General features: G+C 44.3%; 1 protein-coding gene across 1 annotated transcript in view; it reads left to right on the forward strand.

The window, feature by feature from the left end:
* The first annotated feature begins 5226 nt into the window (after positions 1-5226).
* PGBD5 (piggyBac transposable element derived 5) overlaps positions 5227-23942 on the forward strand; it is a 117130-nt gene continuing 98414 nt past the window's right edge. Inside the window, exon 1 of the mRNA XM_054996335.1 lies at positions 5227-5878. Coding sequence (XP_054852310.1) covers positions 5227-5878 — 652 coding nt within the window. The remainder of the gene's footprint in view (positions 5879-23942) is intronic.

A 23942-nucleotide genomic window follows, 5' to 3' on the forward strand; every position in this document is an offset into this window, starting at 1 on the left:
AGCAGGTGGTGCAGGACCTGAAGTAGGGTTGCCAGCCTCCAGGTAGTGGCTGGAGATCTCCCAGAATTACAACTGGTCTCCAGGCCACAGAGATTAGTTCACCTGGAGAAAATGGCTACTTTTGGGGGTGGGATCTATGGAATTATGCCATGCCAAGGTCCTTTCCTTTCCCAAACCCCACTTTCTCCAGGTTTCTCCAGGTTTCACCCCCCAGATCTCCAGGAATTTCCCAACTTGGAGCTGGCAACCCTAACCTGAAGACAGTGCCTGCTGCTGCAGTGCTGGTGTGGGTAGCAAGTGGAAAGGAGGATGGCATTGGTGGACACAGGAATTTACATCATAGCCGGGGCTGAGCTTAAACAGTGACATATTTTACTGAAAGTTCAGAAAGCCCTGAAAACTGGACCCTTTTCAGTGATTTTTCCAAGGGCCCTGCCAGAGGATGAGGAATTGTGCATCCATTACATGTGGATGATAGTTATTCTAGATGGATGTCAGGAAGAGAGAATGCTCTGCATTGCTGAAGTGACCCAGGCTGATGCTCCCTGTTTTGTCACGATATACAGAAGTTGCCTCAATGCATCATAGCAAAGCAGAAATGAAGATCACAATAACACTGCCATCATCAATATTATACGATGATGCCATTGTTTGCAGAGCTGTTCATGTTTAACATTTATGAAGCCTTACAATTGTGCCAACTACTGTATAGGACCTAGAAATGGCACATGCCTTGCCGTGACTTAACAAAGTCCTCCAAGCAGGAGAGCATATACTGCTCATCTTGCATGTTATTTAGGTGCATAATGGAAGGAAGGGACCATAGCCTCCAACATCTACTGTGCAGTGCACAGGATTCCAACCATAATTTAAAATTGTGTGATTAATACTTGGGGAACTGATAAATGGAGGATACTGTCCATCTACAGAAAATGGATTTTTATTATCTATGTCATGGGGTTTGGCTCCCATTAACTGACAATGGAGCAGGGTTTAATCCCTACTTGATGGTTAGAATTTACATGGAATGTCTGGTTTATAGTGCAGTCCTTAAAAAGCTGCCTGGAGGAAGCCCCATTGACTAGAAACCTGAGTAGATCGGCTTACGATGCCACTTTTCACTCTCTGCCCCTGCCCCTTCCAGCTTCCTCTTCCTTGCTTCAAAACAGAAGTATGATTGTTGTTGTGGGTTTTCCAGGCTGTATTGCCGTGGTCTTGGCATTGTAGTTCCTGACATTTTGCCAGCAGCTGTGGCCAGCAGCTGTGGCTGCCAGCAGCTGTGGCTGAGTGTGTGACACTCAGTGTGTGACACTGAGAGATCTCTGTCTTTTGGTGCTACACCTCTGAAGATGCCAGCCACAGCTGCTGGCAAAACGTCAGGAACTACAATGCCAAGACCACGGCAATACAGCCCGGAAAACCCACAACAACCATCGTTCTCTGGCCGTGAAAGCCTTCGACAATACATCGAGAAGTATGATTCTCAACTTTTTTTTTAATGTAAGGATTTGTTTATGGATAGCAAATCCTTGGATGTTTATTTAAGAAACAAAAGGTTTTCAGACTAACATGCCCAGGAAATGCATGGAGTTCTAGTTGATCCAAAGGGAAGAATAGAAAGGGGGAAAGGGATGATTTACGTTTGGGATAGTTGAAATCTGTATTTCCGGTTGCCATGGATACAATCTTCTATGCATTGTTTCCATTCTTTTCTGTGTAATCAAACAGAGGTATGATGACAACTTGAAAGCTGGATGTTATATGAAGTGGTCCACTAGATTGAAACAGAATTAGGTTTTGCTCAGTTTCAGTATTCAAATCGCTTCCTTTTGGAGTAACAACTTCAGCAATGCTTCTCAACAATTTGTTTGAGAGTTACAACTAAACTGCCTTTATGTTTACAGATATATAAACCAATTTGAAACACATTTCCAAACTCATCCTAAATAGATTAATGATGTTTTAATGTTCAAGTTATGGAGCCAGTCCTGTAAGAGAGGTCCCAAATAAGCAGCCTTCTGGATGTGTTGGACATCATAATGTACGTCCCCATATACATAACAATGCTCTACCAAGCCCCTTTGAGCTGGCTGGATGTGTCTTTTGCATTGGATGGGGAGGTGCATCCACATCCATGGCTACAAACCATTATGTAGCCAGCTGTAACTATATCTGAATTATTGCCTATGTGTTTATATCTGGGGAGAAATTCTACTTAGTTCAATAAAAATGGTTTCAGATAACTTTTCACATTTACCGAATCAAGGCTGTGATCACCACTGTAATGTTCACATACAAACTATAGTATGTTTTTAAAAAACAGAACGAAAGTTCTTTTCTGTTGTAGCTTGTAATGCTATATTTTGACTTGCAAGTCTGATGTGAGAACCATGAAAGAACATTTTCCTGGAATACACTAAACAAGATCCTTTTTGGAATATGTTACGTCTGTAAATGTTGACATCCATTGTTTACTTTAGTGGGATGGTTCTGTGCCTAAAAGCAGAGCAGGACTTTGACCGGAACATCACTGAGGTTGTTCCAGGGAGCCAGGGACTGGGTGGTCCAAATGTTACCAAAACTGCTTTTTATAAGTGGAAAATTAGCTTTGCAGTCTGTAACTAAAAATAGCGCGGATCTAACCAATGTTTACGGAGGTCCCGATTCCAGACACTCTAGTGATAAAGAGGCAGACTACAAATAGGTTCAATCACGTGTATTTACTAATAGTGTGGCGTAAGCCTGGACTTGCACATACATACAAGAAAGCATACAAGGACTAGGAAATACAGAGTAAGAAATATAGAGACTGTCACATTAGCAGGTTCCCAACGATGGTAAGGGAAATACTCACTTATTCTGAAGCGGAGAAGAGACACAACAGCAGGGTGGTCCAATGCCAGCAATGGATCCACGGACAGACAGCAAGGTGTTCTGGATAGGAATGGCCTGAGCACCGTGTGGTCTGAGAGACCAACTTAAATACCCCAAAACATACCCTGGGGCTGGTGCTGTACTTGGTGGTCCTCACAGATTAAAACAAAGGCTCTAATGGGTTACTGAATGGCTTAGATGGGCCACTTTGGTAATCTGATTGTGATAAGTGACACCTCAGGAAGAGGGGACAAAAGAGGGAGGGGGAAATCCAAGTGGGCTGAAAGGATGTTCCAGCGGACAGGGCTTGTCCTGATGTCATCAGCTCTGGAATGCGGAGGTTTCTTTGAGATGCATTCTCTAAGTGCTTGGGATGGTTGGCACTTAGTTCCTTCTCCGGGGCGGCTCCTAAGATATGCAGAGCGGGGCGTGGTACTCTCGCTGCGGACGTGGTGTGCCCGCTTCGCCGAAATGGCTTCCCAAAGCAGTCTTCTTCCCTGGGTCTTCTGGCTGCCTGAGAACATGGATGCCGGCTGGGCATGGCAGGGGCTGGTTAGCAGGTTGCCCGGTGGCAAGGGCAAGCTCGGGGACCGGCCCGCGGGAGGCTCCAGGCGGGAACTGACCAGGGAGCACCTAGCCAGGCTCGCTGGAGGTTTCCCTGGCAGGCACCCAGCTGCTAGCAGCGGCTTGGGCCCATATGAGGCAGGCTTCCATGGAGGCAGGGGGAACAGCACGTAAAACACAGTCCAAAGCAGGGAACAGGCACGGTCCGTGGCAGATGGCAATGCAGGCACGGGGCACACTTGTAATAAGGTCCAAACACACACTGGGAAGTCCAGATACAGGTCTGGGCAGGGCTGCCCAGGAAGAGAGTCCTTTGTGCAGTTATCCAAACATGGAGGCAGGGAACTACACAGTCTATTGCAGCAGCAGGGCAATTAACAAGCAGACACAAACTGACACGTGTATTAGAACACACACGTGCAGGGCAATCTTTGTGTAGCAGTGATACAGCAATGCAGGAAACGTTAACACAGTCCATGGCAGGCCTTAAAGCAGGAGAGGGGGCCTACTTGGCAACACAAAGTACATTGTGCAAGCATTAGGACAGCGCAGAAACCCTGAATGCTTCTCTTAATATGTGGTGCCCTTGTGGCCAGTGGCAGTATGGAAGTGGCCAGGTAGCTACTTCTAAGTGGCAGCATAGATATTACAGGCCTCTGGACAGGCCAAGTGAAACCTGTAAAGACCATGGGCACATCTGGAATGATTAGACCTTGCAACAACGTTCAGAAAGTCATCCTAGAAACCATCATGGGGGATGCTTCACTTCATACATATATATTATTGGCACTTAATTCTCTCCCATGCACCTCTGGAAATGTCAGAGAACTGAATTCATGAAGGAAGAGACAGCTACCTGGCTTACTTGGTTTTCTTTTCGGGCAGTGAGACAAGGCTAGTATGGTAAGGAACCATATTGTAGCGGTAACATCTGGTGCAGACTTTTTTTTTAAGGATGACTTTTGAATATTTTGGTAAGCAGATTCATTTACTCACAACCTTGCAACTTCTAGCAATGAGGATGCAGAGCAACCTTTCCCCTCTTTGCAGTTTTTCCCAGGAGCAGTAAAGTGTGCTCTCACCATGCATTAGCCGCACTCCAATTTACTATGACATGACAGTGGCTTGAAGACCATAATAACAGCAACACGGGCGGCTGCAGATGCTATTACTGATGAAGAGGATGTGACAGGATGCTTATTATTGCCAGGGGGTTGTGATGCGAGACAGTTTGTGCGGGCAGGTAGCCTGTTTCTTTTCCTGCGTCTGATCCTGGTCCTGCTAGGTCCTCCTGCTTGTCCTCTTTGATAGGTTGACCATGGGCCAGATCTATTGGTAGTCGTCGGTGACTCAGGATGCTCTCAGCCTCTTGTGGTTGTAAATCGCGTGGCTAAGGAGAACACCTTCGCCAGTTCACCACTGGCCATTTCTAACGGGGAGGTGGGCATCAGCACAAGGGCTGCTGGACAGCTCCATTCGAGCAGAGGCAAGTGGACCGGCACAGGCGCGCTTTGGGCCCGCTCCAGTGAGGCCGAGAGCTGCTTCCCGAGTTACTGGGGAGGAAGCCCCAAGGAGCACCGGGGCTCAGCTAAGCTTTCGGGGCGGCCCGCGCTCTGCGCAGCATCCGGCACTGCTCAAGAAATGGAGCCTGTGTTTTTAAGCGGCGGAGACCCTCCCCGCTCGGGGTGGGGAGTGGGTGGGCTCTGGGCGTCGGGAGCGCCCATAAAACCCCACCTCCCCTTTTAGGGCTGCCGCTACAATTGGCTGGATGAAGAGGCGCTGGGAGAGATGTTGAGCTGGCTGCTTCCACCCATGGCTCTGCACACGCACAGGGGCGGGTTGTGCCGGGGAGAGCGGGAGGCTGGGCTCCGAGGCGGCGGCGGAGGCGGTGGAGGAGGAGAAAGCCGTGGCGCTCCCTCAGCCTGCCTGCCTCCCTCGTTCACCGAGCCGCTTCTGCTGCTGGGCTGCTGCTTGCGGCCGGACGACCCGGCAGAGCGGGGGCTTCTGCTGACGCCGGCGGGCGGGATGATGGCGGCGGGCGGCGGCGGGCCGCGGCAGAAGGCGCTCTCCCTGCTGGAGGCGGCCCGCTGCCGCTACGAGAGCCTGCAGATCTCCGACGATGTCTTCGGCGAGTCGGGCCAGGACAGCAGCGGGAACCCCTTTTACAGCACCACGGCCGACTCTGCCTCCGAGGAGGAGGAGGACGACGAGCGCCGGGCCCCGGAGGGAGGACGCGGCCAACGGGGCAGGACAGGAGGGCGGCGGGGCGCCAAAGCCGCGGCGGAGCAGCAGCTGCCGCCAGCGCAGGGCGGCTCGGGGGCGAGTTGCCTGAGTCCCGCCGAGCAGCCGGAGGAGGAGGAGGAGGAGGAAGAGGAAGACCAGCGGGGCTGGAGCCGGCGCCTGCGAGACACCCCGACCCCTTCCTTCATGGAGAGCAGCGGTAAATTGCCCGCGAGGGGGATGGGCGAGCCTCCGAAGCTCCGGCTTGGCGTGTCCGGGCGGGCGGGCGGGGGCGGGGGGAAGAGGAGCCTCTTCCCGGCCCTTCGCGGTGGGCTTCGAGTGGGCACGTGGGGGAGGTCGTGGTTGATTCGGAGCAAAGGACGCCCTTTGCCGCTCCCAGAGGAGTACTTCTGGAACTCTTGGGAAGGAAACAGTCCAGAGGCCCGGAAAGAGGTCTTGCTGGACTTACTGCCTTTCTGGGAAGGGGACCTCCGTTTTCAAGGCTGGTGCCTTTTTATTCCCAAAGCGCGTTCAGTGTAGCTGCATTAGGAAGGACTGGGTCGTCCTGTGGTCCTTACTATCAAAGGAAAAGGATGAACGGGAAGCAGGGGTGCCCTTTTGCGAAGCTCCCTTCCTTCCCCCTGCAGCTCTCTTCCTTCAGACATCCCGACTCTAGAATCCAGCCAGAATAGAGTCATCTCCCTTGTAAGCCTGGGGAAGGAAGCTGATGTAGTCGATGCCAGAGCGCAGACTGCAGTCTCTGCTGCTCCTCAAATCTGGAGAAGGGAAACTGCCAAAAGACACCTTCCTTCTTTTTAATTAACCGCAGAAGGCGTAAAAACTGTGACTCTATCCCCCTCCCCAAACTGCTTTCAGGACAGATGATCAAAAGACTCCCCCAATCCAACTTGCTTGTGATAGTTTCCCAATCCAGGGGCCTTGCTTAACTGTGTTGTCTGTTCTAGAGGGTTTGAAGACACTACAGAGCATTCAAAAATAAGGCTTTTGGGGAGGGTGCTGTGCTGTAATAACTGCTAAAATAAAACAGTTGACCTTTTAAATAAAAGGCAATTGAAAACCATATTCAGGCTGATTCTTCTCTGTGCAAGGCTGCCTGCAGGCGCCTGGATATTCATCTGATGAGCCAGACCAACTCACTGCATCTTGTAAAGAACTGGGCAGAGCTGACTCTTGCGCAAGTGTCTGCAAGGGATGGTGGATTCCCAGAGCTAGTGCGACAGCCCAGCCCTGAATGTCTGGCTGCATCCTGGCCTCATTAAAGGTCTAGCTTGTAGGGCAGACTCCACTTCATCATGTGTTTCGTTCATTAGAGAAACCGAGGCAGGGGTGAGGGAGCAGCTGTACAAAAACAGTAGGGGCAAGGCAGCTGTTCAATTGCAGCTTCCTTTCGGGAATGGTCGCATAAAGAGATTCCTGGGCAGAGGCTTAAGACTTCTCTGATTTCACTTTCACACACCACTCAGGAAAGCTGAGTTGTTAACAGCAGGGTTTGGCTAGGTTTGGCAACTGGAGGGCCAGTTGCCTTTGCTTTGTGGTGTACCCTGCATGCAGGTGGGGCAGGGGACCTCTCGATTGCAAGCACTTGTTGCTGTCCTTCTTTGATCATTTCAGGGTGAGGTGACAAAAATGAATGCTCACTCAGTAGCTGCCACATCAAGCAGTGACTTGCATGCGGGAAAAGTGGCCACATGCCCTACAGAAGTGACAACGATCTGGCTTTGCTTCCCTTCAGACTAAAGCTTAATAGTCTTTCCAGAAAGACAGTGCCCTTGTTCTATTGAGCCATGAATATTGAGTGACATACATGCATGTGTCAATCAGCACTAAGGATACTTGTGAACAACCTGGCACATGATGCATGATGCAGTGTTCTCTGGCATGCTGCAGTTTGGCTCAGCTTTGCACGAACCACAGGTCCTGCTTGTTTTCATCTAGCCCATATCTAACAGCCATAGAATCAACAACTGGGCAGATGTTTGATAGTTGAGAAATCCCTAGACAGTGCTAACAGGTGTGAGTCTTGGTTATATAAAATACTGGGTTTTGTACGTGTCATAATGGGGATTTCATTTTCTCTGGCTTTAGCATTTTGACATGTTCTTAATGCAGTGCCTGACAGCTATATTGGATGCATTTAATATAAGAGGTGAATGGCATTATCAGTAGCAGTCAAGAAAGATGTGGCCAATGGTTGCCAGTCTTTATTATTTTGTAGTTAGTTATGCAATCGTGGAACAATTCTGGACTAGAAATCTCTAGATGTTCTTTCAGACTAAAAATAATGAGATGGTCAAGGATTAAAGACTGTGTGTTTACAAAATACTTTTTGTTTCCTGTTATAAGCCAATAGTTATAACAATTCCTTTAAAAAAAGGCATATGCTGCATCTACGCATGGTCATTTTATAGCATTGTTACCATCCCTGCCCCATTAGTAAAGTTGTTAGCTAGCATTAGGGGACCAAGGGCACCAAACTGTGAAGAGGGAGATAGCAATAGTGGTTCCCTGCAGGGGGTGAATCCCCAAAGGAGGCAAAACAATAGTGTGTGTGTGTGTGTGTGTGTGTGTGTGTGTGTGTGTGTGTGTGTGTGTAAAAAGATGCTTGCCCCTCACATCCAACCCATATAGTTGGAAGGGTAGTAGCTGAGGGCTGAGCATCCATATTGTCCTCATGCTGCATGAGAATGTTGGCAGCTGAAAGCAGTATGCAGGTGTGAAGTCTCGGTTCCCAGAATTAGCAGTTATGCTGAAAGGAAGCAAAGGACCTTCTGCCTGCTTCCTTATGGCTCCTGTGGAAGTGCTCCACAAGATGTCTTCTTTTAGTTCCATTTCCTTCCTCCGAAGAATCTTTTTAATCAGTGAGTTTGTATGGGTGGGGAGAAAGCTAACCTTGAAGCATGCATGTTCTGAACCATATGTAGTAGCTTCACTAGGTTGATGTAAACAAGAGGAGTTCCTACACCAACACTAAAAACTGTAAAATCTCAAAGCATGGAAAATTCCATGTGTACCTACAGTATATGGTTTAGGGAGGGGCCATGGATCAGTGGGAAGGGTGTGCTTTGAATGCAGAAGGTCCCTGGTTATATAAACTGGCATCGCCTGCTGAAAGGATCAAAGAAGGATGATGTGAAAGACTAAGACCCTCAAGAGTCATTGCCAGTTAGAATAGACAGTACTAACCTCGATAGACCAGTGGTCCGACTCAGTAAAAGATTGTTTCATATGTATTCATATGTGTCCAGTTTATATAACCTGGAGGTTGAACTCCTGTCTTTGCTGAATATCATGAATTGCACATTGACCCTAAGCATATTTGATGAAGGTGTGTTTGAGATCTCAGCCTGCATTAGACATAAATTCATAAAATAATTCAATGTGAATTTACAGAAACAGCAGACAGACATAAACAGTTAAATTATCATGGGATCGATCTCAGCATTACTGTGGATAAAAATACCAGGTTCAAAATGTAATATAGTACTTAGGGCATAATCAAGGTCTTCTCTCATCTTAAGGCAGAGGAACTGGGGAGGGACCCAAAAGAGAAATGATAGAGTGTCTCAGCTGCCCTTGCAGCCACTCAGTAAATATAGGGTCAGATTAGGAAAGGGACAAAATCTAGATCAAATAAATGCTTTTGCCTCACGGCAATCAGTTTTGGAGCCATTTCCCCCCTCTTTATATTAAAAACAGCAGGAGCCTCAAGGAATTGCCTGAGAGGGCAACAGTGTTTAAATCATGCCTCTCTAAGACCTCCTTCATAATACTCTAAACTTTCAGGGCTTGAGCAGGCTGATTTCCCCTCACACTCTTCAGTTGCTCTCATTTGTCCCTTGTGGAAGCCTATTTAATCCTCATTTTTTAAAAAAGTGTATTCTCTATCCTTTTGGTTTACAATTTTTAATTTGTAATTTTACAATTCACAAAGCCTTTTTTTTGCTGTGTATCTGAAGAGTGCTTTGAGCCTGGTGGCCCTTTTGCATAGCTTTTGTCATCCAAACAAGGCCAGACAGTTTATGGTGATGTTTAAACAAATTGAGAGACTGAAAAAGAAGCCAAGCAGAGGCGCTAAACCTCTGGATACCAGTGCAAGGAGGTGACAGCAGGTCTTGGGCTCTATGACCTGCTTGTTGGTCTTCCAGGACAGCTGGTTGGCCAGTGGATAAAACAGGATGCTGGACTAGTAGATGGACCACTAGAATGATCCAGCAGGGCTTGTATTATGTTCTGGAGGTGAAGATTTGCCCCAATGACCCCAGCTGTGCTCAGCAAATCCCTTGGTCTTCTTGTACTGCTGTGAGCCTGTAACTTCTTTCTGTTACAAAAGAGACAGCAGATACCTGCTCTGAGTGTGCAAGCAGGGGTCATTTTGTAGAAAAAGAGCAAGAGGAACTCACTAGCACAACTCATTAGCATATGCCACACCCATTGCCATCCTGGCTGAAAAGGGGCCCAAAATGGTCAGGATCGTGCTGCTGCTGAGTAGGAGAGTGATCCAGCACCCATAAGAGGCCCGATCCAGGCCATTTCGGTACCAATCCAGGCCGAAACAGGCCCAAAATAGCTGAGAGTCAGGTGGGCGGGGCCACCTGTCATGTGACCTCTTTGGGGAACTGCCAGAACTGCGTTCCTGTGTGTTCCCCCTCGAAATGAGCCCTGTGTGCAAGTATATACACTCTGTTGACTTCAGCCTTCAGATTCTCTGTGAAGGAGAACAACATGCCTTCTACTCATTTCAGTGTTGTGTCTTCTAAACATTCATGCTGTCTGCTTCCTAGCCTTACAAAATAGCACACACGCACCCCATTTTTAGCTATGCATAATATTTTCTAGCTGTGTTTAATTCTGTTTTACCTTTAGCTTCAGAATAGCTTCAAAAAGGAAAACACCACCTATTCTCTCCAGGAATTTCATGTATAAGTTCACCTTATTGGAATCGTTCCATTTAGTGTGAAAGAGTGTGTTACATCTTTTGATTCTTCTGCTTATTTAAATACTGTTGTTTTCTCAACACTCAGATCTTTTCCTGCCTTCTTTATTTTTTCTAGTCATTTTGAGTTTGGTTTCATAGTGCATTTTGATTACATTTGACTGCAGAGAACCAATGCAGGAAAAAAAAATTAAATACTACTAATTTTTTAAAGAAATTTTGTGCCTGTACACTACACTGAATGTCTTATGGAACTTCTATCTATAATATAATCAAGGATTAAATTTACTTTAGACAGTTCTCTCTTTTGCTTTTGTACAAGGGAAGTAAATTAAGAAACATTAAGTCAATGGACTTAGAAGGGTCTGACTCTGTTAGGATGGCACTATTAAGTCTCTCTTTCACTTTCTCATTTTATAGGCATTATTTTTAAAATGTTAATATATTCATTTTATAGTGAGCGTTAAATAGTATTTTATAAGAAATTATGGTGCACTGTTTAGTTTGTGGTATTTTTTAATTTTACAACTGTCTAGTTTCCAAATCAGGGCTTTTTCACACTGCTTACCAGCCATGGAACTTTTCGCCAAGCTCCCGGAACAACAGCTTCTTCTTGGCAAGATTTCACGCAAGAACTGCAGTTCTCACGCAAAATAATGCCAGGAAGACGCTGTTGTTCCGGGAGCTTGGTACAATGTTCCATGGCCGGTAAGCAGTGTGAAAACAGCCCAGAATGTGTGACTGTTCTTCTAAAAATGGGACCTTTTAGGCAGTCCCCTCTACTCTCAGAAAAGCCCACTCTTCAAGGGGTTTTCTGGAATGGTACCCTCATCTCTGGAAGGAAAATTTTGCTTCTCCTCTCTGTATGTCACTTCCTGATTGTGCGTGGGAGTTTGGATCCTGCTCGAATGATGTGTCTATAGGTTTGTTACATATTGCCCTGATTAATGGTCCTTTGTGTCCTGAAATACATCAGACAATTCAAACTGAAACCACTCTCCCTGTCAACTTTCAATAGATCTGCCTTAGTGTTCACCTGTGGTTTGGTCTTGAGCTATGCTCATTTTGTGGTGTTTCCATATTTCTAGATTAGGAAAAATCAAACAAGTCCATGAGAATAAGGCTTTCTGTAAAAACTGAAAGTCTTTTTCCAAATTAGGACAATTAAAAGAAGCATAAACTGCCCATAAAAAGGCTTGCTGATAGTATAAGCAGAAAATAAATTTGAAAGACCTTAAAGACAACCCAGTTTAGTACAATACATCAGAAGCAGGAAAACAGACAGGATGATAGATGATAAAGTGTGACAAGGTTAATGAAAGAGGATAGGGAGATTTCAGAAAAGCTGAAAGGATTCTTATGCTTCATTGCAGCACACAGCCACACCAAGTCTTTGTTGCGGAAGACAGTGGGCATGTGAACTTTTTTACAGGGAGGGCATCCAAAGAACTACCAAATAGAGGTGATAATTAATGTAGTTCTTGGATTAACTGATCATTTTAAAAAATAACAATTAATTCTAAGGAACTCAAATGTGAAATTGTTGCTCTTCTAACAAAAATATGCAATCTGTCACTAAAATCAACCTCCTTATCAAGGAATTCGAAATAGCCAGTGTAGGACCATTTTTTTTTTCAGAGGATGAGGAACAAACCTGGCCACCTACCTTCTTTCCTAGGTAAATAGGTGAAATGTTATTAACAGCAGAATTAATTGTATTGCCAAGAGATAATGGTTCTTTCCCTCTAAGAAATATGGACGCACATGAACACACTTTGTGAAGGAAAATAGATTTTATTTAAGTAGGCTAAAGTAGTCTACAGAAGAAAACCACATCTACAAAACAATCAATGTGAAAATAATATGCTTATGTCCCTTCAGCTGTCAAGAATCCTGAAGAAAATGACAACTGACTCCTTTCCCCCCCCCCCCGCCCCCCAGCAAAGTGCACAGCAGTGTTTCTCAGTGTCAATCTGGGTCAAGGTTCGAATGTCTTATGCCCTTGGCTTTTATGCACTTAATTACAGGGATTCATCATAATGGCCTGGGCTAAAGTGAACATTCCAGACTCTCTAATCAGAAGTGGTGAGCATCCACTATGGCTAGGGATGCTCCCAAGCAGGATGAACAGAGTTTAACACAGAAAAACACTGATCTATAATGAGGGAAGAGAGACAGAGAAGGCAGAAGGAGAACGTTCAGACCTGGCTGGCAAAAGCCATGTGATGCAGGGGAGGGGAGTTGAAATGGAGAAAAATGCTGCATACCACCCTAACTCCTCAAGATTACTATCATCTTTCATGGATGCCACTAAATTAATAAACATATAGAACAAGTTTTGCTGGAGAAGAATCATCATGTAATGAGAATTCCTGCTTCACTAACCTTCTAAAATTTGTATAGACATGTGGAATAATCCAGTATAGTATCACAGCCCATGGCACCCTATTCTGAAAGAGAAGGGGTAGACTGGGGGCACAGTCCTAAGGAGGACAGCAGCACAGTTGCAGAGCTGAGAAGAGAGCCAGGTGGGATCGCAACAGCACAGGAGGAGCACCCACATAAGCTTTTGAGAAAACTTATGCTACAGTAAAGTTGGTTAGTCTTAAAGGTGCTACTGGACTCTTTTCTGTTTTTCTGTCCTTGGTATCTCCTGCCCAATCTGCATCCATATATCCCACCAATCTGGGATTATCACTTGTTGGCAACTTCAGTTTCAGATGCACAGTCCCATTCAGGTATTTGGCCAGTCTCTTGACTGCATCCCGATCTCTTTTGCTTGGTGATTCAGCCTTCCTGCACAACATGCCAACTGCTGCTACTATATCTGGACACATTAATGTACTTATGTACAGCAGTTTTCCAATTGCTTCCCTGTATTGTTTATTGTTGGGCAGGAGTTCATCATTTCCTTGTTGCTTTAGGTAATTTACTTTCATAGAAGTATCTGCTGGCTTACAATTTTTCATTTGCATATATTCCAGAAACTCTAGGGCTTTCTGTCTTTGGCTCCCATCTTCTTCTCCTTCTACTTGGACTCCCAGGTAGTAGGTGATAACTCCTAATTCTTTCACTTCACTCTAAACTCAGATGTTGGACTATTTCATCATAGTCCTTCTCAAAATCAGATTGTCAACATAAACCAGAATGTAAGTCCATCTATTGTCTTGGTACCTTAAATAAAGGTATTGTTCAGCTTTGCCTTGTTTAAAACCTTCTTTGGTCAACATTTGGTGTAGTTTTTCATTCCAACACCAAGCAGTTTGTTTGAGCCCATATAAGCTCTTTTGCAGTTTACACACGAGACACCTGTCCTGGGATGGTTTGAATTCTGGTGACTCTTCCATGTAAACTTCCTCTTTTATTTCACTGTGCAGAAAAGCTGTTTTTATGTCTAGATGCTTCATGTGCATCTTTTGTACTGCAGCTATACTCAGGAGTAGACTTGGGCACGATCTGAATTACAATTTCAACCCCCCCCCCCCCGATTTTGGCGTTTGCGCCATCGTGACTCAGCTAATCGGTTCTGTCCACTGCAACCGATCCAGCGGTTGGGAGTTTGCTTGTTCAGGACTTGATTGGATGGGTCAGTTTCTGTTTGGAATTGCAGACACTCTTGCGCCAGTAATTTATTCCTGGGGCAACAGAGTCAGGGCGGGGAATGAGCTGTGTTTGCCCTCCTTCTGTCGCCCTCAAAACACAAATGAAAGCCCAGCTTTCCTTGATTAGCAGGCTTCCTTCCAACCACGGAGCAACAACCCAGGGGAGGGAGGGGGAAGGGGGTGTTCTGAAGCCATGGGCACAAAGGAAAGGCAAAAGGCAGCGCCGGAGGCTGGGAGGCCACCCGCGCCATTTGCCTCTCCCCAGGACAAGGGGCGTGCGAGCAAGCCGGCCGCCCCTTGTCCTGGGGAAAGGCAAAAGGCAGCGTGGGAGACTGGGAGGCTGCCTGTGCCGTTCGCCTTTCCCCAGGACAAGGGGCGCGCAGGCAAGCCGGCCACCCCTTGTCTTGCGGGGCAGGTGAACAGCGCGGGCAGCCTCCGAGCCACTCGCGCTGCCGCCAGCTCCGCAGCGCACCAGGACAGCCGGCTTGCTACGTGGGCGTGGGCGACTCAGGAGCCTGACTACGGTTGCCCTGGGCGCTGGCCTCCCCAATTCCCGATTCCGGACCGGAAACAAGACTTGATCAGTTAGAATCGGTGACCTGCGTTCGGCGGCAGCCCAGATCCACGAACGGCTTAGTCGGGAATTTTTTTTGGATCGTGCCCATGTCTACTCAGGAGCACCCTTATTGAAGTGTGCCTCACCACTGGTACAAAGGTCTCTTCATAGTCTTCACTGTATTTCTTTTTTAAAATACTTTTTATTTAATTTTCAAAATATTTATACAAACAACAATTCTGAACAACTTATTAACAATACAATAATCAGCCATAATAAATTCAATATCCATTAAAGTATTGGAGAAGTAGAGAGCTGAGCTACACCATATTAGTAAAGTACAAAGTCTGAGTATTTTTTTGGTAAAGAAATATATGATGATGCATAATTAGTTACATGATCAAAAAAAGGGAACAATTTTTCCAAAAAACAGGGTTGGAAGTTGAAGTTGTCATTCAATATTAGCTGTTCAGATATCTTATCCATTACCATTACATCCCATATTTTTTGTATCCACTGTGTAACTGAGGGAACTTTATCAGATTTCCAGTTCTGTGCAATTAAAGATTTGGCTGCATATAGTCGTAATGAAATCAGATTTCTTCTCAGTGGTGGGAGAGGAAAATTGTTCCAAAGATTTAATAAAATGAGTTCTGGGTTTAGTGGGATGTTGTACGCTGTTATTTTTTCTTTTTTCTTTAATAAATTTTTATTGGATGGGTTGACATACATTTTACCAATATTTTTACAACATATTTCCCCATACATTCATATATGCAGCCCACCCCCTCCCCCTCTCCCCTTTTCTATGTAGACTCCCAACAGCACTATGACTCCTCTTATCGTTAACTCTGTGTTACTTTCATTTGTCCCTATAACTAAAGGTAAAATCCTAACTTATTGTTTCTTACTACATTTCTATAATTATCAATAGACTACCCTTATTCTATCAGAACCCCCCTACTTCCACATAAATTGATTCTTCTTTATCAATCTTTTCATTTCCCCCTTATACAACAGTTTAAATCTAATCTTCTACCTAGTACAATTTGTTTCTTTAACCAGTTACATATACTTAACTTCAGTCCCTTAATCAGCACTTTAACTTGAAACTAAAAACTTGTTTCTTCAAATCATTCCGTCTATAGTTTCCATCTCTTTTACAAATAAATTTAACTTTTACATTTTCCCAATCCAAACACTTTACTTTACTTTTGATCCCTAAGATAACACTTTAATTTAAAATTAATAACTTATTCCTTCAAAAAATCCCTTCTGTAATTTTCCATATCTTTTACACATAAATTCAACTTTGACATTTTACCCTCCCATAAGGCCAGGACCTTCCCCACTGCCGAGATCACTCTCTCTCCGGGACTCGTAGCGTTCTAGTTCTTCTTCTACCTGTAGAGGAGTGGCAGCCGGTGATCTGAGCACTTGGCCTGCCCAAAACAGTCACTCTTGATGGTCCAGCTCCCTGGATCCACGTCAGGTCTCCATTAGCCAAACCGGAAGTCTCCCGTACACTGTTATTTTTTCAATGTTATCTGCGACCTTTCTCCAGTAGGCTTGTATTTCACAACAGGACTACTAGCAGTGGATAAAAGAGCCATTCTCCTTACAGCCTTTCCAATATTTGGGGTTATTGTTGGATTTGTAATGATGTAAGTTCAGAGGTGTTATATACCATCTGTTTACTAGTTTAAAGGTTTGTATTCTAATGTTTAGTGACTTGGATGTATAGAGACCTGACGACCAAATTGAATTCCAGTCGTTATCACTGAGTTCTTTTTTACAATCTACATTCCTTGCTTTTTGTTGTGTTGTAGACGTTGTCCATGTTGTTTTATTTATCAGTTGGTAAATAATAGATGTCATTCCTTTGGCTGTGTAATTGTTTTTCATTAAGAGGGATTCAAAAGGAGTTGATTCTCTGTCCATTAACGAGTGAAGACCTTCTTTCACCATATGATGGATCTGATGGTATTGTATCCCGGGAACGCTAGTTCCAAGTTTCTCTGTTATTTGGGCTAGTGTGGAGACTTGCTTATTGTGGATGACATCTTGTAATCTATAAACCCCTTTGTCCCTCCATATCTTAAAGGAGTTATGGGCTTCTCCCGGGACAAACTATTTCTGTCCTAGGAAGGCTTGGGCTGGGGAAATGCCAGGAGCCAGTGTCTTCCTGAATTTATAGGGTAAATAACAAAAAGGGATTGGTTGATATCTTTTTTGGTCTATCTTTTCACTGTATGTCTGTAGCCTTTGGCAACCAATCTCACCTTGTATCTTTGCACTTTGCCTTCTGCATTGTGTTTGGTCTTGAAAATCCACTTGCACCCAACTGTTCTCTTCCCTGGAGGGAGATCTTCAAGGGTCCAGGTCTGATTTTCGATGAGAGATTCAATATCTTCCTCTGCAGCCCTTCTCTACGTCTCTGCTTCTCTGGCAGGGATTTTTGTTATGTCTTCCAATGTGGAGGGTTCAGGCACAACTTCTGTCTTTGCCAGATGGGAAAGTCTTTTTGGTGGTATGTTTTTGTTTACTCTCTCTGATCACCTGATTCTTGGCTCTTCAGCCCCTTCTGGCTCTGTAGCCCCTTCAGGCTTTGCAGCCCCTTCTGACTCTGCGGGTTCCGCTGCTGTGTCATGTCATGTGTACAGTCCATGATGGGTAGTTGTACTGCTCTTTGTTGCTGTTCTTCATTTTCTTCTGTTGGTGCACTTTCAACAATGTCTGTTATCTTCCTTTCATCAACATAGACAATATGGCAAATTTTGATAGTTTCAGTCTTTGAGTTAAGGATTCGGTATCCTCTATATCCTTGTGCATACCCCACAACAATTCCTTCTTCTGCTTGGAGATCCAGTTATGTTTCTTTAGGAACATAACTGTAGGCTTTTGATCCAAAAACCTTCAGGTGATTCACCCTTGGTTTGTACCCATACCAAAGTTCATATGGGGTACTACTTGCACCTTTGTGGGCAGTCTATTTTGCAGGTAGGTAGCAGTGTTAATTGCTTCTTCCCAGAATTTCTCAGGTAGCCCTGCTTCAAGGAGCATGCACCTACTCATTTCAGTGAGAGAGCGATTCTTCCTCTCTGCAACTCTGTTCTGCTCTGGCGTGTATGGCATGCTCTGTCATGTAATTTTTCATTTCATGTCCTACGTATTCACCTCCATTGTCAGTGCGAAATGCAAGTGGTCCTCTCTGGAATCTGTTACTGATCATTGCTACATAAGCTTTAAATTTTTCCAGCACTTGATCTTTCTCCCTGATCATGTATGTTACAGTAAACTTGGAGAATGCATCAATAAAGGTGAGAATATATTTGTTGCCACTTGGTGTCACTATTCTCATTGGACAGTATAGGTCACTTTGTATTAAATCTAACAGCTGCCTTGCCTCATTTTCCTCAGCTCCTTTCCCTTTACAGCTTGGTCTGATTGCTTTGCTTTTATTGCAGCATATACATTTTCCTTCAAAAAAGCACTTTGTAAATTGCATGCCTTTCATCAGATTATTGCTTTGAAGTTGGCTGATTGCATTTACAGCTTGATGCCCAAACTGCCTGTGCCAGATTAATGAGCAATTCTTATGTTTACAGGTCTCCTTTGCATTTACAAAGTCAGTTACTTGCTGTCACATTTCCAGGGCATACAGACCGTTCCTCTTCTTAGATACAGCTATTATTTCTCTGTCCTCCTTAATGAGACATTGCATCCCAAAAGATAGTTTCATGTTTTTCTCTGCAAGCACACTTACAGAAAGCAGGTTAGTTTCCAAAGTTGGCACATAGAAGCACTTTGTTAGCAAGATTTCCCAGGTCTGTTTGTTTGGAAGTTTGCATCTTAATGTTCCAGACCCTATGCCTGCTATTTCTATAGATCTACCATCTGCTACATGCAACACCTCCCTTTTTTCTTTAGCGTTTCAAAGAAAGCTTTCTTTCCTATCATGTGAGCTGTACATGCAGAGTCAATATACCAAAATTGCTTTCTGGTTCTCTTTCTGCTAGCATAAAGCATTTCCTTGCAGGTTTTGGTTTGTCGCATTGGAAATTCCTCCCTGCTCCTTCCTTTCTTCTCTAGGAGGAATCCCTTTTTTGGAAAGAGTGCAGTTCTTTTTGAAGTGACTGCCTTTCCCACATTCATGACAAAATGCTTCAACTTTCTTGCTTAACTTTACAGCACCCGTGGCACTTTCACAGTTCCTCAGTCTGAATTCTGGAATTCCGTATGTCTATTAAACTCCTCCAGTATGCTTATAGTTTGACTCAGACTCAAATCTTTCTTAGCTTCTACTTAATTTATGAAACTTTCATACTCTGGTTGCAGGCTGATCAGCAACAGTACTATCAGATCTTTATCAAGAAGATCTTTTCCAGCTAAGCAAAGCTGCTGGACTAAAGCCAGAAAATCATCCAGGTGCTCACGCTGGCTCTGATGCTCTCCCATTCTAATATTGAACAACTTTCTTTGTAAAAACATTCTACGCTTAAGCGAAGTATCTACACAGTCTTTGAACTTTCCCCCAGATATTTTTAGCTTTATCAATATGAATCACCTGCAAAATATCCCGGTCCTCCAAACCTTTAAACAGGATCCCTTTGGGTTTGTCACTGTGTTCATCCCATTTGCTTTGCTTTTAGCTTCCTCCTTTGCTGGTCTTGGATCTTTAATTACATCCCAAACTCCTTGTTCTATGAGATGGGTCTGCATGCTGGCTTTCCAGATTACACGTTTTTTTCATTCAGCCTTTCTATCACTGCAACTTGCTGAATGCTATAGGTGGCCATTTTGTCCTCTCTCTCTCTCTCTCTCTCTCCACAGAGAGAGAGAGAGAGAGAGAGACTCAGACAGAGTCAGAGATCATGAGGGGAGCCTCTGGTGAATCTTATCCTTTAATCAGAGATCAATCCATAAACCATCCTCTGCTACCATGTAGGCTCTGGTATATCTTAGGAATGATCTTGAGTTTGATTAAGGAGTGAATGAAGAGAGTTTATTCAGGAACTACAACTTTGACAGAACCAGAATAGATACTAACTACTTTAGTAAAAAGATAGGAGAGGCTTCTGGGAAGAAACAGGAAGCAGGAAGCAGCCTTAAGAATACCAATCTGGAGACATGCAAGGACAGAAGAGAGGAGGAAAGAAGGAGCCTACTCTGCCATCTATCTAACTGTCAGACCTGCTGCCCCTTGCAGGTTTTCTGTGTCTTCTGCCTTCTCTGTACACAAGACATGGTATTTCCTACAATTTCCCCCTCTGAAAGTAGAAATCCTGGGCTCATAGACGTTCAGGAGCTCAGAGAATTTAAATTCTTTGTCCAATTTGCTGAAAAGTTGGGAATTCTTTGTAGGCAGGCAGAAGAAGTTCTGCTGCAATCTTAGTGATATTTGGTTGAAAAACAATGGCATCAGCCTCCTGCCCCCCAGAGTCCCCCTTAGGAAATAATGGACATGCAGTTATGATGGCTGGGGAGTGGGACTTGTTCAGGGGCCCACAGAATTCAAATCCTTTGTACAATTTTCTTGAAGCTTGGGGGTGTTTTGGTGGACAGGCAGAAGACACTCTACTGAAATTTGGTGACATTTGGCTGAAAAACGATGACTCCAGCTCTCCACCTGCAAATTGTCCCCAACAAGGAATAATGGCAGACTAATGGGGGGAAAGGGGTACTGCAAAGACAATCTCCCTCACTGTGTGAAAGAAAACAAACAGAAGAGCACAACAAGGAAGGATAGCAAACACAGAGTTTTCAGCAGAAAGGTAAAAAAATAATATTGTCTGTAATTCATTGTAAAAGTCAGAAAATGAAATGAATGCAACGGGTTGTTGTTTTTTAATGCTAGCGACCAGCTGGAGCTGTTCTGTAGTCTGCTGCTTGACAGCCATTTTAGAAACCAAAAGAGAGAACTTAGTGCAGCTGTGCAGAGACGGATGTAATTTGGGGGTCTGTAAACTTGACCCCTTTTGTCTAATTTGCTTGAAACTTGGGAGTTCTTTAGTAGACAGGCAGAAGAAGCTCTGCTGCAATTGTGATGTTATTTGGTTGAAAATTGGTGACTCCAGCCACCGTGAAAATGTCCCCTGTAGGAAATAATGGCAGACGATTAGACGGGGAGGGTCTACAATGGAAGACTTCCTCACTTTCTGAAAGGAAACAAAACACGATGAGGAAGAATGCAGAGTGGAAAGGTAATTTTTTTTTATTGTTAGTCTCTGTAAGAGTAGGGAAATGAAATGAATGCAGGCAGGGCTTTGCTTTTTTAAATGCTAGTGGCTAGCTGGAGTTCTGTGGGCTGCTGCTTGATGGCCATTTTAGGAATTAGTTGAGAGAAATGCACAGTGTGGCTGCACAGAGGGAGGCCTGTAAAATTGACCCCCCCCTTGAAGCCCAGATTCACACACAGTTTCACACACGCACGCATGTGTGTCTAGTCCCCCATCAAGGGTATATTTAGCTAGAATGGGATGGCGGCACATTTTCTCTTTTGGATAGGTAACTTGTTTGGAACCAGAAATCAGAGGACAGGGAAAACATATTTTTTTTACAATGGAGGGATGTAAGCAGCTGGGTCCATTGGGACTGTCTATTGAGCTTATTCATAAACCGTCTGGCAACAGAGTAAGCAGTAAAATACCCAGTTTGCAGACAACACCAAATTAACTAGGACAGTGAAAATGGATCAACATTCTCTCAGACATGATATATAATTCAAAGAAAGTGTCATCTTGCATCAAAAGTAGAAATGACATATTCCATGCTAGGCATTATCAGGAAAAGAACTGAAAATGAAACAGCCAGAATCTTAATGCCATTATATTCAATATATAGTATATTTGGAGTATGCCATGAGAAAAATGACCTTATATTGCCGAGATTTCTAAAGCCTGAAAGTGCCATCGTCATTCATTCTCAAGTTTTTATTATGTGTGCTCATTTAATTTCCTTTGTGGACCAGAGTTTGTCACCGGATAGCAGAAGCTTCAGTCTTCACTGCCCTGTCCTGATAGGCAAGTGCTGCCAACTCAATTTTAAGTAGGTGCTTTACAAGGAATTTGCCAACTTGTGTCAGGTTATGCTATCCCCTGTAGTAATCCTCATATCCTTTCTCAGTCTTCTCAGTCTCTCAGTACTTGTGAATGCTCAGATTTCCCTCCCTTTGCATGAGAAGTGGAAATCTCAGACTGATATCTGTTGTTCTGACTGGCTGTGAAAAACTTCGTCTGGCACAGACACTTCTCATATAAATTGGTCCAGTTCCTAGTTGTGATTTGGCCATCCCTGTTAGACAGCTTCTGTCAATGACTGGGCACCAAGGACATTCAATGGAAATTTTCAAGGTGGAACTGGCTAACCATGGAGGTCCTGGACTTTATACACAGAGGGGATCAGAAATATGAATCACTCACTACTTCTATGCATTGTACAGATTGGCATTGCTGACAAAGAATCTCTTAGAGATCTCATGGCAGATGCAGAGGGTCTCCAGTCTTCTCTTTCATTAAATGGACAGGAAGGGGTTGTTTGAATCAAGGTTGCTGTAAAGGAAAGAAGGACTAAAAAAGAGTTGCAGCAGGATGTTTTCCCTTCTTGGTGTGGATGCAGTTGCTACTGTTCCTCCTAGCAGGAATGGCTAGAATCACTCACTACCAGCCTGATGCTGCGAATCAGATTTTCCTTGGCAAGCAGTCTTCTGCTTGCCAAGTATAGCATTGCATCATATAAAATTCAGATAGTGTGGTTGCTGACAAAAAAACCCCACTTCCAAATAATGAGGGCTGCACACTGAGCTGTAATGTCTGTGAATAGTTCACTGGGTAGATTGACCAATATTGCATCTTCTTGGAATGCAAGAAGCATTGGATTTGAGCAGATCTGCTCAAATCCAAAGAAGAACTATCTTTCCTGCACACAGTTTGTTACTCATGATTGCAAATTATGTTTTGTTTCCTAGTAACAAAGCTTGCTAGCCACTCTCTCCAATTGGATCATTTAAATGCAAAAACTAAAAAAATGGGCACTTTTATAACAGAATCCAGCTCCTACTGAATATCAAGAGTCATTTAATGTTGTCCACTCTAATTCTCCCCCACCTCCACACATATTGTATGTACATCTAGACCGAATCCACACGGCTCAAGTTTGCCACTATTTTCCCACTATTTATGCACTTCTCAGAGGGCTGTTCACATACTCTTACCTCAATCCCGCCATTCTATCATATCTGTTGCACTGTGCCTCAGACGAGGTTGTCACGCTTTCAAACACTTCTCTTGTGTAGTTCTCACTATGGATGTGAACAAATAGAAGCGGTTCCCAAAGAGACCACCCCCTCATAACCACCCCCACTTCCTTGTTTCTTGCCTTTCCTGAACACTGTCTCTCTTTACCAAGCAATTCTTATGGTCCCGACTCTGTCCAAGGCATGCCCACCCACCCCCGTCCTGTTTATTTATTTTTTTAAGGGGGCATTCCTAGCACTATTGCGCAATCCCATTCATGAAGATCACCCACAAGCGGTTTGGGAAGTGGCTTTGTAAAAATCCATGGAGGCATCAAGGTGGGGTGGGTTGCCATTTTTTTTTTACAGTAAATAATGTTTCACTGCCGAAGGAGAGCCTAGGTAATTTTTGATAAGCAGACTGTGCCTGCAAAGGTTGACTCCGTTATTTTTTTTTTTTTTTAATTATCAGTATAGCAAAAAATCGCTATCCTATAATTATAGTTGAGCGGTAACATTAACCAATCGCAGGCATCAATGGGGGTGTGGCCCTGCCATTGCAATTGAGCAGAAAATCGATATAGCGAAAATCTAGCATTAAGTTTTTTTAAAAGGCTATGTGATGTTGTCATCAGCGACGGCGGATCTAAACCTGCCCCTTATCGCGTGATTCTCTCGGGGATGTGAACAGAGTATAGCACAACACTGGCGCAGTAAAAGAGGGGATGTGAACACAGACTGGGACACTGTGGGATAGAATCCAGTGCAATTATTGCATATGAAAAGCAGAAGGTAGGGAAGTGTGGATTCGGCCCTAGTAAAATAATACTAGGATATTTGATTCCTGATTTTGTGGATACATCCCTAGTTTAATTGAGGATGAGTACACATGATCTCTCTCTCTCTCTCTCTCTCTCTCTCTCTCTCTCTCTCTCTCTC

This window comes from Eublepharis macularius, chromosome 1 (genome assembly GCF_028583425.1).
Source record: "Eublepharis macularius isolate TG4126 chromosome 1, MPM_Emac_v1.0, whole genome shotgun sequence".
In the NCBI taxonomy this organism is placed as follows: domain Eukaryota; kingdom Metazoa; phylum Chordata; class Lepidosauria; order Squamata; family Eublepharidae; genus Eublepharis; species Eublepharis macularius.